This window comes from Trichechus manatus, unplaced genomic scaffold (genome assembly GCF_000243295.1).
Source record: "Trichechus manatus latirostris isolate Lorelei unplaced genomic scaffold, TriManLat1.0 scaffold00009, whole genome shotgun sequence".
Taxonomy (NCBI): domain Eukaryota; kingdom Metazoa; phylum Chordata; class Mammalia; order Sirenia; family Trichechidae; genus Trichechus; species Trichechus manatus.
Genome location: NW_004443945.1, coordinates 23,643,299 through 23,658,686, shown reverse-complemented (window position 1 = coordinate 23,658,686; position 15,388 = coordinate 23,643,299). Strand labels below are relative to the sequence as shown.

Here is a 15,388-nt window from a genome sequence, read left to right as displayed (position 1 = left end):
TCTTTTCAATTTCCTGTATTGCATGTTCTGTGTTTTGAAGAGTTCTGAATATTAATCTTTTGTATTCTGCTTTTTGTAATTCCAAGAAATTTTCCTCCTCTGGAAAATTTCTAGATTATTTTGTGAGTTTGCTGAAGCCATCATGGACTGCCTCCTTATGTGATTTGATATTGACTGTTGTCTCCGAGCCATCAGTAAGTTATTATATTTATTTATGTTTGCTTACTGTGTCCTGGCTTCTTGTTTCGTTTTGATATGCCCAAATAGGCTGCTCGTATGAGCTAGTTTGATTATTGGCACCTTTCCAGCTCTAATGTCCTGTCACCAGGTGGTTAGATCTGTTACTAGGTTTATGAGCTCAAGAGTCTGCCCACTCCTCCTGTATGGATTCAGCTCAGGTGGCCAGGTAGGTAGCCACCAAGTGTGTGGTGTAGGCTCTCACACTCGTAGACAGGCATGGGTGACTGATTTTTAGGCACAAGCATCTGGCTACAGTAAGGGGACACACTATGAGCAAGGCAGGGGCTGACAGCTGTCCACGCGTGTCCAGGAGGAAGGCATGTCCCTGTTCCCTAGAGCACGTAGGTGGGTGGGTTTTGCAGCCAGACTATGAGCAGCTAATGGTGTTAGCTGTAAGGACTGGGGGGCACCACTTATTCTTGGGCTCCTGTTGTAGGTGGCTAGGTGGCGTTTGTGGAGCCACCAGTCCTCAGGCCCCTGATGTGGGTAGGTGAAGACCCTGCTTAACGGGCAGAGCAGTGTCAAATGTCAAGAGCTGGCCACTTCACAGCTGAAACAGTTGAAGTTAGAGTTCCGGTATATACCCTGTTGTACTGCAGTAATGGGGGCCTATGCTGTTGAGATGGGTCCACACAAGTCTGTGCAGGGAGAAAGGCACTGAAAGTCCATGGATCCCTTATGGCTGTGCCTAGGCAAAGGAGCTGTGCTCACCCTGGGTTCCTGGCTTAGGGGAGACAGCGGTTTATTTTTTCCCCTGGTGGTTAATTTGTTCACCCTCCAAGGCAGGGAGAATGGCTCCAGGCATGTGACAGGTCCTACTTCTGGCCTAGGGGAGTCAGCAATTGCGGAAGCTGGTCCGGTACCCAGTGCGGAGCAGGGAGCGGGGGAGTAAATGGGAGAGAGGTTTTCCCCTAAGGGGGGTGTCTTTGATCTGCACGGGAAGTCATACACAAGTACTTATGTTTTGCTGATGAGGGCTGCTTCTCACTGGTTCTGGGTGGCCACGTAGACTCTCTGGCGCTGTTTGTCTTTCGGTGCGGAAAACGCGCCTCCCGATGACCACCACTTGCCTGCCTTACCACTCACCCCTTAGCTGATCAGACCTGAAGGGCTCAGGCTCTCGCCAGGTCAGGACTGGCAACTCCTCGCTGCTTCTGAACCGTCTCTCTCTCCCCCTGCCACTCAGTCCAGTTCCTCAACTCTGCTTTTGATGTTCAGATTGCCATATATAATTGAATCCCTTGTTTTTTGGGGTGTTTGTTGTAAGAGGGTCCACTGGAAGCATCTGACTACTCCGCCATCTTGGCCCTGCTTCTGTATTCTGTTTTAACTCATTGTCTTCCTCCAGAAAAGCTTGTCTGTCTTCTGTTGCCTGTCATTCTTCCAGTTACGAGGCTAGTAACCTTCACATCTCTCTCTCCTTCTAAATCTAATTCATCACTAGGTGCTAATGATTCCCCATCATTGTTCTTCAGTACATGCTCTCGTCTCTCATGTAGCCTAATGGAATAATAACTGGCCTCTTTTATTTGTTCTTCCTCTCTAGCTTATCCTCACAACCTGTTTCTGTAGTTATTTTTCCAATTTTAAAAACTTTGTGTTGTTGCTTTTCTATATTCAAACACAAACTTATATTGTTGGCTTCCCTTTGTCTGTAGAATAATATTTCTTGATCATGAAATATTGTTTTGTGCGCTGTGTGTTTTTGGGGGAGAGGATATTTACTTTCCTTCTTCCTGGAATGATTAAGGAATGTATTCCTCTAGATTGCACCCTTTGTGAAGCTATTCCAGCTCCCTAACTCCACTTCTTTTTCCCTATAGCTATTTGACCTTAATTTTATAGCATGAGTATTGTGATTATTTTTCCGCCACTCTCCCACTCTGTCACCTCAGATGAATAGCTTATCAGGAGCAGAACCCTGTCCATTCTGGATACCTCCTCTGTTACCTAACAGAAGATGGAGGTTCAGTATTTGAATGAGAGGATTTTTGCTACCTGGTTGGTTTTTAGAATTGGAATGCTTCTCCTTTTTCAGTAATTTAAAATTCATTTTTAGTTGAAAAAGAAAACTTGATTTCATTACCTGTTTTTATTCATTTGATCTGTTATGTTTGCTAGTTGGAGATTAACACACATTCCCTAAGTTGTTCCATGACACATGTAGAGTGCATCTCTATATGTGAATAAAAAATCCATTATGAAAGGAAAATCAATTATTATTTACCATCATAAAATACTGTATGTATGACAGCAAACTTTATAGAAATTTATAGATACCTTAGAGTAAAATTCTTCAAGTGTAAGTATATTGTACATACCCCAGAGTGCTCAGATATGATTTATACTGACAGGTTAGTCTATAGATCAGAAAATGGTTTCTGGACATAGTACGTTTTAAACATTGTAATAATAATTAGTTTTTTTTGTAGTTTAAGTGAAAGTTTACAGTTGAAGTCAGTTTCTCGTACAAAAATTTATACACACATTGCTATGTGACCCTAGCTGCTCTCCCTATGATGTGACGGCACACTATTCTTTTCCACCCTGGATTTCCCGTGTCCATTCAGCCAGCTCCTGTCCCTTTTTGTCTTCTCATCTCGCCTCCGGACAGGAGCTGCCTGTTTAGTCTCATGTATCTGCTTGAGGTAAGAAGCACACTCTTCATGAGTATCATTTTATGTCCCATAGTCCAGTCTAATCTCTGTCTGAAGAGTTGGCTTTGGGAATGGTTTCAGTTCTGGGCTAACAGAGAGTCCAAGGGCCATGTTTTCAGGAGTCCCTCCAGTCTCAGTCAGACCATTAAGTCTGGTCTTTGTACCAGAATTTGAGTTCTGTACCCCACTTTTCTCCTGCCAGGCACTCTCTGTTGTGTTCCCTCTCAAGGCAGTCATTGGTGGTAGCTGGACACTGTCTAGTACTTCTGGTAGTACTTCAGGTCTCAGGCTGAGGAAGTCTCTGGTTTATGTGGCCCTTTCTGTCTCTTGGGCTAATACTTTCCTTGTGTCTTTGGTGTTCTTCATTGTCCTTTACTCCAGGTGGTTGGGACCAATTGATGTATCTTAGATGTCCACTTGCAAGCTTTTAAGACCCCAGACGCCACGCACCAAAGTGGGATGCAGAACATTTTCTTAATAAGCTTTGTTATGCCAATTGACCTAGATGTCCCCTAAAACCGTGGTCCCCAGACCCCCGCCCCTACTACTCTGTTCCTTGAAGTGTTTGGTTCTATTCAGGAAACTTCTTAGCTTTTGGTTTAGTCCGGTTGTGCTGACATCCCCTGTATTGTGTGTTGTCCTTCCCTTCACCTAAAATAAATTCTTGTCTACTATCTAGTTAGTGAATACCCCTCTCCCTCCCTTCCCACCCTCATAACCATTAAACAATGTTTTCTTCTATGTTTGAACCATTTCTTGAGTTCTTATAATAATAGTGGTCTCATACAATATTTGTCCTTTTGCGACTGAGTAATTTTCACTCAGCATAATGCCTTCCAGATTCATCCATCTTATGAGATGTTTCACAGATTCATTGTTGTTCTTTTCCTTGTGTAGTATTCCGTTGTGTGAATATACCATAATTTATTTATCCATTCGTCTGTTGATGAGGACCTAGGTTGTTTGCATCTTTTTGTTATTGTAAAGAGTGCTGCAGTGAACATGGGTGTGCATGTTGTCTATTCATGTGACAGCTCTTATTTCTCTAGTATGTATTCTAAGGAATGGGATTACTGTTCATATGGTACTTCTATTTCTAGTTTTTTGAGCAAGCATTAAATTGATTTCCAAAGTGGTTGTACCATTTTACATTCCTGCTAGCAGTGTATAAGTGTTCCAGTCTCTCCACAACCTCTCCAGCATTTATTGTTTCGTGTTTTTTGGATTAATGCCAGCCTTGCTGGAGTTAGATGGTATTTCATTGTAGTTTTGATTTGCATTTCTCTAATGGGTAATGACTGTGAGCATTTCCTCTTGTGTCTGTTAGCCACCTCAGTCTCTTCTTTGGTGAAGTGCATGTTCATATCCTTTGCCCATTTTTTAAATTGGTTATTTATCTTTTAGTTGTTGCAGTTTTGCAGTATCTTGTAAATTTTAGAGATTAGCTGCTGATTGGATTTTCCTAGCCAAAAGTTTTTTCCCAGTCTGTGGTTGTCTTTTTAGTCTTTTGGTGGAGTCTTTTGATGAGCATAAGTGTTTGATTTTTAGGAACTCCCAGTTACCTAGTTTCTCTTCTAGCGTTTGTGCATTGTTTCTTATGGTTCATATTCTGTTTATGCCATATATTAGGGTTACTAGCATTGTCCCTATTTTTCTTCCATGATCTTTATTGTTTTCCATTTTTTATTTAGGTCTTTGATTCATTTTGAGCTAGTTTTTGTGCATGGTGTGAGGTATTATGGATCTTGTTTCATTTTTTTGCAGATGGATATCCAGTTACGCCAACACCATTGGTTAGAGACTGTCTTTTCCCCGATTAACAGACTTTGGGCCTTTGTCAAATATCAGCTGCTCATAGGTGGATGAATTTATGTCTGGATTATCAATTCTGTTCCTTTGCTCTGTGTATCTGTTGTTGTACCAGTACCAGGCTGTTTTAACTACTGTGGCGGTATAATAGGTTCTAAAATCAGGTAGTGTGAGGCCTCCCGTTTTGTTCTTCTTTAGTAATGCTTGACTTACCCGGGGCCTCTTCGCTTTCCATATGAAGTTGATGATTTGTTTCTCTTGTCTTACTAAAAAATGCATTTGGAATTTGGATTGGGATTGCGTTGTATCTGTGGATCGCTTTGGGTAGAATTCTCCAGTGAAACCATCCGGGCCAGGGCTTTTTTAATTACCTTTTCAATCTCTTCTTTTGTTACGGGTTTATTTAGTTGTTCTACCTCAGTTTGTGTTAGTTTAGTTAGGTAGTGTGTTTCTAGAAATTTGTCCATTTCCTCTAGGCTTTCAAATTTGTTAAGAGGGTACAATTTTTCATAGTATTCTGTTATGATTCTTTTAATTTCAGTTGGGTCTGTTGTGATATCACCCATCTCATTTCTTATTCAGGTTATTTGCTTCCTCTCCTGTTTTTCTTTTGTTGATTTGGCCAATGGTTTAATCGATTTTGTTCATCTTTTCAAAGGAGTAGCTTTTCATCTTGTTAACTCTTTGAATCGTTTTTCTGTCTTCTATTTCGTTTAATTCTGCTCTAATTTTTATTATTTGCTTTCTTCTAGTGCCCGAGGGCTTCTTTTGCTGCTCTGTTTCTATTTGTTCGAGTTGTAGGGTTAATGATTTGATTTTGGACCTTTCTTCTTTTTGGATATTTGCATTTATTGCTATAAATTGACCGCTGAGCACTGCTTTTGCTGTGTCCCAAAGGTTCTGGTAGGATGTGTTTTCATTCTCGTTTGATTCTGTGACTTTTGGTGTATTAGCTTTGATTTATTTTTGTGACTTCCTTATCTGGGTTGATACGTGGTTGCCCTATCCTGTGTTCTAGTCTTGGGTTGTTTATCTGATGTTATTGATTTTCTAACTTGAGGACTGTCTTTATTATTTCTTGTTATTTTGGTTTGGTTTTTGCAAATTCCCTAAACTTCTGTTAATCTGGAAATGCCCTAGTTTTGCCATCATATTTGAGAGACAGTTTTGCTGGATATATAATTCTTGGCTGGCAATTTTTTCTTCCCCAAGGTTTTATATATGTCATCCCATTGCCTTCTTGCCTGCGTGGTTTCTGCTGAGTAGTCCGAGCTTAGGTTACTGACTTTCCTTTGTAAATGACTTTGTTTATCCCTAGCCGCTCTTAAAATTTTCTCTTTATCTTTGGTTTTGGCAAGTTTGATTATAATATGTCTTGGTGATTTTCTTTTGGGATCTGCCTTGTGTAGGGTTTGATGAGCATCATGTATAGGTATCTTCTCATCTTTCACGGTATCAGGAAAGTTTTCTGCCAACAAATCTTCAACAATTCTCTCTGTATTTTCTGTTTTCCCCCCCTGTTCTGGTACTCCAGTCTCTTGTAGGTTATTCCTCTTGATAGACTCCTACATAATTCATAGGGTTTCTTCATTTTTAAAAATTCTTGTATCTGATTTTTCCTCAAATATGTTGGTGTCTAGTGCTTTATCATCAGTTTTAGTAATTCTGACTTACATTGCCTCAGTTCTGCTCCTGTGACTTTCTGTTGTCTAATTCTGAAATATTACTGTTAAATCTTCTGTACTTCTGATTGCTGTCTCTCTATGGATTCTTGCAGCCTATTAAATTTGTCATTGTACTCTTCTATAATCTTCTTAATTTCCTCTGTTACTTTGTCTGTGTATTGCTTGACTTCTTCTGCGTTCTGCCTGATCTCCCTCCTGATCTTAAAGAGTTCTGTGTATTAATCTTTTGCATTCTACCTCCAGTAATTCCAAGAAGTTGTCTTCCTCCCAAATATTTCTTGATTCATTATTTTGGGAGCTTGCTGAAGCCATCACGGTCTGCCCTTTATGTGATTTGATATTGACTGTTGTCTCCAAGCCATCAATAAGTTATTATATTTATTTTATGTTTGTTTTCTATGTCCTAGCTTCTTGTTTTGATATGCCCAAATAGACTGCTCTGTGGGCTAGTTTGGTTTTTGAACCCTTTGATGCTCTAACATCCTGTCACCAGGTCGTTTGATCTGTTACTAGTTATGTGAGCCCAGGAGTCCGTTTAATTTTCTTGTATGGTTGCAGCTCAGGGTTCAGATAGTCAGTCACCAAGTTTGTAGTGCAGGCTCTTACCTACAGTCCTAGGTAGGCAAGGGTGATTGGTGTAGGCACAGGTATCTGCCTGCAGCATCAACGCCTGAGCGTGACAGCTGCCCCTGAGTATCTGGGAGGCGAGCGTGTCCCTGTTCCATAGAGTATGTAGGTGGGTCGGTTTTGAAGCCAGATTATGGACACCCAGTGCTGTTGGCTGTAAGGACTGAGAGGCACGACTTATTCTCAGATCCCTGTCACAGGTGGCTAGGTGACATGGTTGGAGCCACCAGTCCTCAGGCCCCTGATGTGGATAGGTAAGGACTCTGCATAATGGGCACAGCAGCGTCAAATGTCATGAACCTGTCACTCCACCAGATAGCTTATAACGTGAAGTTAGGCTTCAGTTATGTACCCTGTTGTACTGTGCTAATGAGGGCCTTCACTGTTAAAATGGGCCCACGCAGGTCTATGCAGGGGTGAAAGACATTCAAAGTCTGTGGACCTGGTATGTCTTTGCCTAGGCAAAGGAGCTGTGCCCGCCCTGCATTCCCAGCTTAGGGGAGCTGGCAGATTATTTTTTCCTGTTTGTTAAATTTGTTCCTTCTCCAAGACTGGGAGGATGGCTCAGGGTGAGTGATGGTTCCTACTTTTGGCTGCAACTTAGCTGAGACCTGGGGCAGAGCGGAGTGGGAGCAGGTAAATGGGAGAGAGGTTCTTCCAACATGGGGTTTTTTTTTTTCATTGTACTTTAGTTAAGGTTTACAGAACAAATAGTTTCTCGTTAAACAGTCAGTATGCATATTGTTTATGACATTGATTAACAACCCCACGACATGTCAGCACTCTCCTTTCTTGACTTTAGAGGACCTTTTTTTTTTTGGTGAAAATATGCATAGCCAAAAATACACCATTCCGGAAATTTTCTACGTGTACAATTCAGTGACATCTATTACAGTCTTCCAGTTGTGCTGCTATTCTCACTGTCCTTTACCAAATTATTCCATCACCATTATCTTCAACTCACTGCCCCCTAGGCTTCCCATTAGACCTTTTGAGTTGCTGTTATCGATTTGATCTCACATAGATAATTCTTGTTTTTTTTTTTTGGTACCTTAGATGAAGGTTTACAGAACAATAGTTTCTCATTAAATAGTTAGTACACATGTGCCTTATGACAATGGTTAACAACCCCGTGACATGTCAACACCGTCCCTTCTCAACCTTGGGTTCTCTGTCACCAGTTTCCTTGTCCACTCCTGACTTCTCATCATTGTCCCTGGACTGCTGTGCCTCATTAGTCCTGTTTTGTTTTATGAGGTGTCCAATCCCTGGCTGAATGGTGAACTTCGGGAGTGACTTCACCTCTGAGCTAAAACGGTATCCGGAGGCCATACTCTCGGGGTTTCTCCAGTCTTTCAGGCCAGTAAATCTGGTCTTTTTTTTCTTTTTTTTTTTGTGAGTTAGAATTTTGTTCTACATCTTTCTCCAAATGGGGTGTTTTTTGATCCGTGTGGTAGGTTAAATGTATGTATTTATTTTTTGCCACTTGAGCGCTGCTTTTTACTGTCCCTGGAGGCCTGAGGAGACTCTCCACCGCTCGGTGTTTCCCGAATTGGAAAATGCGTCCCAAACGCCACTGCCTGCCTCACCATACATGCCAGCTGATCTGTCCCCGAGGGCACCGGTTTCCGCCGGGTCAGATCTGGCAATTCCTCGCTTCTTCTGAACAGTCTCTCCCTCCCCCTGCCGCTCAGTCCAATTCCTTAACTTTACCTTTGATATTTAGGGCTCCTAGATTGTCATATATATAATCGATTCACTTGTTTTTTCGGGTCTTTTTTGTAAGAGGGACCACTGGAGGTGTCTGACTACTCCACCATTGTGGCCCGGCCTCCGAATTCTTCTATTCTCAGGACAGAATTTACATACCATGCAATTCAGCCATTTAAAATGTGAACTCAGGGCCACATAAACCAAAGACTTCATCAGCCTGAGACCAGAAGGACTGCTAGAAGTACTAGACGGTGCCCGGCTACCACCGATGACTGTCCTGAGAGAGAACACAACAGAGAGTTCCCGACAGAGCAGGAGAAAAGTGGCATGCAAAGCTCAAATTCTTGTACAAAGACCAGACTTAATGGTCTGACTGAGACTGGAGAGACCCTGGAAGACATGGCCCCCGGACTCTCTGTTAGCCCAGAACTGAAACCATTCCCAAAGCCAGCCATTCCCAGCCATTCAGACAAAGATTAGATTGGACTGTGGGACATAAAATGATACTCGTGAAGAGTGTGCTTCTTAGCTCAAGTAGATACATGAGACTAAATGGGTAGTTCCTGTTCAGAGGCAAGATGAGAAGGCAAAAAGACAGGAGCTGGCTGAATGGACATGGGAAATCCAGGGTGGAAAAGAGAAAAGTGTTGTCACATTATAGGGAGAGCAGCTTGGGTCACATAACAATGTGTGTATAAAGTTTTGCCTGAGAAACTGACTTCAGCTGTAAACTTACACTTAAAGTACAAGTTAAAAAAAAAGTATAAACAAAAATAAAGAAATTAAGAGGTTTTTGCAGCAGAAAAATGAATAAAATGTGAACTCTGATATTCCCATAAGTAGTTCCTATTATCCTCTGTTTTGTTTTGTTTTAAACTTGATTACTTTCTTAAACATTGGTTCTGTATTCATTAGCTATTATCAATTATTGTTTTCAACCATCTAGATGAATTTTCTCTCACTTCTCTGACAGGAGCTACTGATTACTAAAATTTATCACTTCATATAATTTTTAGCAACAGATTGTATAAATTCTTCAGGCATTCTGTAGTGTGCTAAATACATTAGTCTTTTTTAAAAAAATTTATTTTGTTGTTGAGAATATACACAGCAAAACATACACCAATTCAAGTTTCTTTATGTGCAGTTTAGTGACATTGATTACACTCTTCAAGTTGTGCAACTATTCTCACCCTCCTTTTCTCTGTTGTTCTTCCCTCAGTAACATAAACTCACTGCCCCCTAAGGTTCCTGTCTAATTTTTCAAGTTGTTGTTGTCAGCTTGATCCCATGTAGGTAGATCTTAAAATAACATAATGCTCAAGGCAAACCTTTTCTACTAGTTAAGCTAACCATTGTTCAGTTTTACAGTGACTTCTGGGGGTATTTTTGGTTTAAGGTTTAAAGATTTTCTTGAGACAATAGTTTCAGGGGTTCTTCTACCTTCCATGGCTCCAGGAAGTCTGTAGTCCAGGGTAATTTGAAATTCCGATGTGCATTTTCTCCTTTTTGATCAGGATTCTTCTGTGAAATGTTTGATCAAAATGTTCTGTAATGGTAGCCAGGCACCATCTGTTTCTTCTGGTCTCATGGCATAGGAGGCAGTTGTCCATGGAGGCAGTTAACCAAACATTGCATATCCTCCTCCTGTTCCTGACTCTCCTTCATGTGTTGCTCCAGGTGAAGAGACCAGTTGTGCCTCGGATGGCCACTTGCAAGCTTTTAAGACTCCTGGCGCTATGGAACGAGCTAAGAGATAGAACAGAAACACTAAACACGTTATTAGGCCAGTTAACTGGGATGTCCCATAAAACCATGACCCGAAACCTCCAAACCAAGGAACCAAATCCCATGAGGTGTTTGGTTGTACGTAAGCAGCCTCAACAGCTAGTCTTTTGTTGTTGTTGTTGTAAATGTATCACGCTACTTTTACGAATTCACCTTTCTACAGGCATACGACTTATGCACAGCAATTACAGTAATAGGCTGTGCAGCACTATTCTTAATCAACACTGTATTTCCATCACCGTTTAACCCCCGTTTTTTCCCTCTCTTGTTCCCCTGGAAACCACTAATAAACTTTGGTTTCTGTACATTTGCCTTTTCATGTCTTTTTGTATAAGTGAGATCACACAATATTTGCCCTTTTGTGATTTTCTTATTTCACTGGGCGTATTGTCTTCAAGCTCCATCTGTGCTGTGTCACCTATCAAGACTTCATTTCTCCCACTGGCTTGGTAGTTTATCCATTTGTTTTATTTATCCATTCATTTGTCAGTGGGCATTTAGGTTGCTTCCACCTTTTGACTATTGTGAATAGTATTGCGGTGAACATTGGTGTACAAGTCTCTTTTTCAATCTTTGCTTTCAAGTCTTTTGGGTATATACCTACAAGGAGAATTCCTGGTTTATATGATAGGTTTTTGAGGAACTGCGACACTGTCTTTCACAGTGGCTGTACCATTTTGCATTTCTGCCAGCAGTGGAAATAGGTTCTAGTTTCCCCACATCCTTGCCAACACTTGTTATTTTCTGTTTGTTTGTTTATGTTAGCCTTCCTTATGGGAGTGAAATGGTGTCTTATTGTAATTTTGATTTGCGTCTCTCTCATGACTAATGACACTGAGCATTTTTTCATGTGTCTGGTGACCGTTTGAATGTCCACTTTGGTGAAATGTCTGTTCAAGTCCTTTGCCTTTTTTGTGATTGGGTTATTTGTCTTTTTGTTGTTGTCAAAGATTTTTGTATATTTTTAATATTAGGTTTTTATCGAATACATGGTTACAGAAGATACTCTCCCAGTTGGTAGTTTGTCTTCACTTTTAGATAAAGTGTTTTGATGAACAGAAGTATTTACTTTTTATGAGGTTGCATTTGTTTTTTTCTTTTGCTGTTTGTATGTTTGTAATAGATTAGTCTTTACTACGCGTAAATTCATACGGTTTTTGAAAAGTTCGCTTTCTGCTCCCACCTCCACAATTTATTCTTTGGTCTCATCTCAGCTTCTTTTAAGTTACTATCCAAATCTGTGGTTCTTTGGGTTGAAAAAGGAAAATTTGTTTGTTTTTAATTCTTACTTTTGAAAGTGCAATCTACATTTTTTAAAGTACTCATATTCAAGTAAAAATTACTCAAATTCCTAGGTATGTTCAAGATCAATAAATTTAGAAAAAACTTCAGATTCGTTGAAAGGAAACATGGCTGCATTTCTAAAGTAAGTGCCTTTCATTTTCAACTTTGAACTTAATCCTGTAAGAAGAGTATGCTGTATTACTTGTCTTTTCTGTATTTGTCGTGCATTATCTTATAACCAGAGAGTTACTGTTATTTGAGAACCAGTTAAGGTTAATTACAAATCTTTGTAGCCACATGAAACTTTAGGGTCATATAAGTTACTTTTTTTGTATTGTATCATTAATGTCACAGTTTTAAATAAGAACCAAAGGAAAATTTTAAAATCTATTACAGAATATTGTTATGTAATTTATGAACAGGTGGCTTTTTAAATGACTTATTAATAAAAATTCATTAATATGATTTTTTTCCCAGCTAAATTATACACTTTTTTGTTTCACAATATTTCTTGCTGATCTAGGAATGTGTGTCTGGGGTTGGAAGATCTGCAGTATGTTTTCATGATTTCTTCACACGAGCTTTTCATTACATTGTTGAAAGATGAAGAACGAAAGCTACTTGTTGATCAGATGAGGAAGAGATCCCCTAGAGTAAATCTGTGCATTAAACCTGTAACTTCATTTTATGATATCCCAGGTTAGCTCTGCAGTCTGCTGACTAACATGTTGGCACATTTTACCCATCTATTCAGATTAACCTTGAAATACATTTGAGGATGCCCTCTTATTTGTTCTAGTTTATACTTATGTTGATAATTTATAGAAATTTACCTGTCTTCCATACACCTGCTCCCCACTTATCGACTGTCTCGTTTTATGAAATTTCGCATTTATGACAATATTAGAAAATCTACTAACTCACTATTTTGTGCATTAACAACATACGTCTGGCAGTAACGAACGCCAAGTTTTGAGGCAAGAGTAATGCTGGCTGTGATAGTTAAGATTATATGTCAGCTTGGCTGGGCCATGATTCTCAGTGGTTTTGCAGTTATGTAATGATGTAATTTGACAATGTAATTATGTAATCATCCTCCATTTTGTGATCTGATTTGGTCATTCTCTATTTTCGCATAACACTGATTTCGCATAGCAACCTGGTCTTTGGAACCTAACCATGTCAATAAGTGAGGAGCGCGTATGTTTCTATTTGTGTATAAGTAACTAAGTGATTGGATTCCTGGCGCATCTATGGATAATGAGGATTTAGTGTAGAAACGTAAAAGATTTTAGCTGGGAAAATAGACCTGGGTAACTCTGCTGTTAATATGTTGTTGGAGGTTTAAAAAAAAAAAAGCAGGAGCTATAACTTTTATGTTTTACTTTTGTTTAACTCATGCTTTTATACTTAATATATTGAAAACTCCCAAATCAAAGACAAATGTTTATGCATTTCAGTGTATATCACCGATATTGTCTGCTGGGTAAACGCTCAGTTTTAGCAGCATTGTCATTTTTGCGTTACTATTTCATGATTTTCTCCCTTTTTTTGCCATTATTTTATAAGTGGAAGATGTAGTACTAGTCATTAATAAGAAGAATAAACTTCAAAACTTAATATAGATGAGACAGAATTCAGTTGATTTAACAAAAGCAAAATTTTAGCCGCTTTAACCCTGACTAGATTTAAACTGATTGGCTCTGTCCAATTGTAAAGGAAAAGAATAACATTGACACAAACAAAATGCTAGAGATGCACTATCAAAGTCTGTATCGGAAAGCTGAGCTGTAATTAGGGATTTTAATGATCATTTCTTGGTTCTCTTGGAATACCTCCTGCTCTCCCCTCAAAAAGCACACATTTTAAATACTACTCAAAATTAACACTTTATGCGTGCTTTTGTTGGTGCATTATGTTCAAAAGTAGAACTGTCTATATAAGTTAACTCTTTCCATACATACTTAGTTCTGTCTATTAACCAATTATTGACTGTTACCTTTGTTTATTATTTTTACTATTTATTTTCTAGATGCATTCATTTATTAAATGCAGATATAACTTTATGTTGAATGAATCAGTTCTGAAGAGCTGCTTTTAACTTGTAGATGGAATACTTACAAACATACACAGTTTCTCTTACCTTTTAATTATATCGTTACTAAAATAGAAATCTTTTTTTTCTTTAGCTTCAGCAAGTGTCAACATTGGCCAGTTGGAGCACCAGCTTATATTGTCAGTGGATCCCTGGAGGATTCGACAGATTTTAATTGAATTACATGGTATGACTTCAGAGCGCCAATTCTGGACAGTATCTAATAAGGTAAGAAACCTGCTGTTAAGAACGGGTAAGACCTTTTTGAGAATAAGGACCCCTTATATATGTCAAAAATTTTAGGGCCGTCACATGCAATAATGTCCACTGAAAGAGAATGTCCAAAATGTCAAAAAGGAAAAAAAAAAGTACTATTAACTATTAGGTTAGTAACATCTAAAAATGAGCTTGCATTTCACTTATTAGCATCTTCACGTATTTTAAATATAGCTATAAATATATGTATAGGGCATGTTATTTATGCAATTTGTAGCTAATACAATGTGCTGTATAGGGTTTTTTTGGTTTTGTTTTTTAACACAGTCTTGAAGTCTAAAGCCTACAGTTTAGAACCACTTCAGTAGAACTTTTTAATAGAACATTTTTTACTTTAGATGTTCTTTTAGAGCTCCCAGTGAATATTTCCGAGATTATCTGTTGAAGTTTTTCTGCATGGATGTACAAATGAAAACAGCTTCTAAAATATCATTCAGAGGAATGTAGCTAGAGATACAAGGGAAATAACCTATAGATACAGCAGAGATTAAGTAATAGAGCAATGCTTCTGTATCCTCATCCTCTGCTAAAGATATAGTAAAGCAGCCAGAAGTTCATGTATATTTTATGGAGTTTAAGCAAACAAGTGCAGTGAAATGAAAAATTGCTCTGAACATTAGTTGAGCTTCCTCAGTGTTTGCATTATTATTAGCATTTCTCTTTATAGATGAGAAAGTATAGCATAAAAGTTAAGAGAGGGGGTTCTGGGACTAAATTCCTGAGTTTGAATCCCATCTCCACACTAACTAGCTGTATAACCTTGGACAAGTTAATTAACTTCTGTGCCTCAGTTTTCTCATTTGTAAAATGAGGACAGTAGTAACTACTTCATAGTGTTGTTGTGAGGATCACATGAATTAATACGTACAAAACTCCTACAACAGATATTGGCCCTGAATAAATATTTTACAAGTATTAATTGTTAATGTTGTTATTAAACTAATTTTAACCTTAGGGAATTTGATTGTATTGCTAGGCTGTTGATGAAAGTAGCACAAATGGAGTGCAGTGAATCCTATTTGATTATTTAAAACAAAGCCAATAATTTTACTACTTCATTTGGTCCATAGCTAAATCCAAACCAGTAGGAAGGCATGATTAAGATGGAGAGAAAAACATATTTTAGGAGCATAAAGCAGGCATAATAGAGTGACACAAGAAAAAGATAACAGCTACTGGGAAATGTGTCAGTGGGAGCCAGAGGCATTCTTTGA

General features: G+C 38.9%; 1 protein-coding gene across 2 annotated transcripts in view; it reads left to right on the top strand.

The window, feature by feature from the left end:
• The window catches only part of INTS8 (integrator complex subunit 8), a 75,120-nt gene that overhangs the window by 21,832 nt on the left and 37,900 nt on the right, over nucleotides 1–15,388 (top strand). For both annotated transcript variants that reach the window (XM_004370763.2, XM_023726064.1), the window contains exons 11-13: nucleotides 11,875–11,945; nucleotides 12,327–12,502; nucleotides 13,993–14,126. In XM_004370763.2, coding sequence (XP_004370820.1) covers nucleotides 11,875–11,945; nucleotides 12,327–12,502; nucleotides 13,993–14,126 — 381 coding nt within the window. The remainder of the gene's footprint in view (nucleotides 1–11,874; nucleotides 11,946–12,326; nucleotides 12,503–13,992; nucleotides 14,127–15,388) is intronic.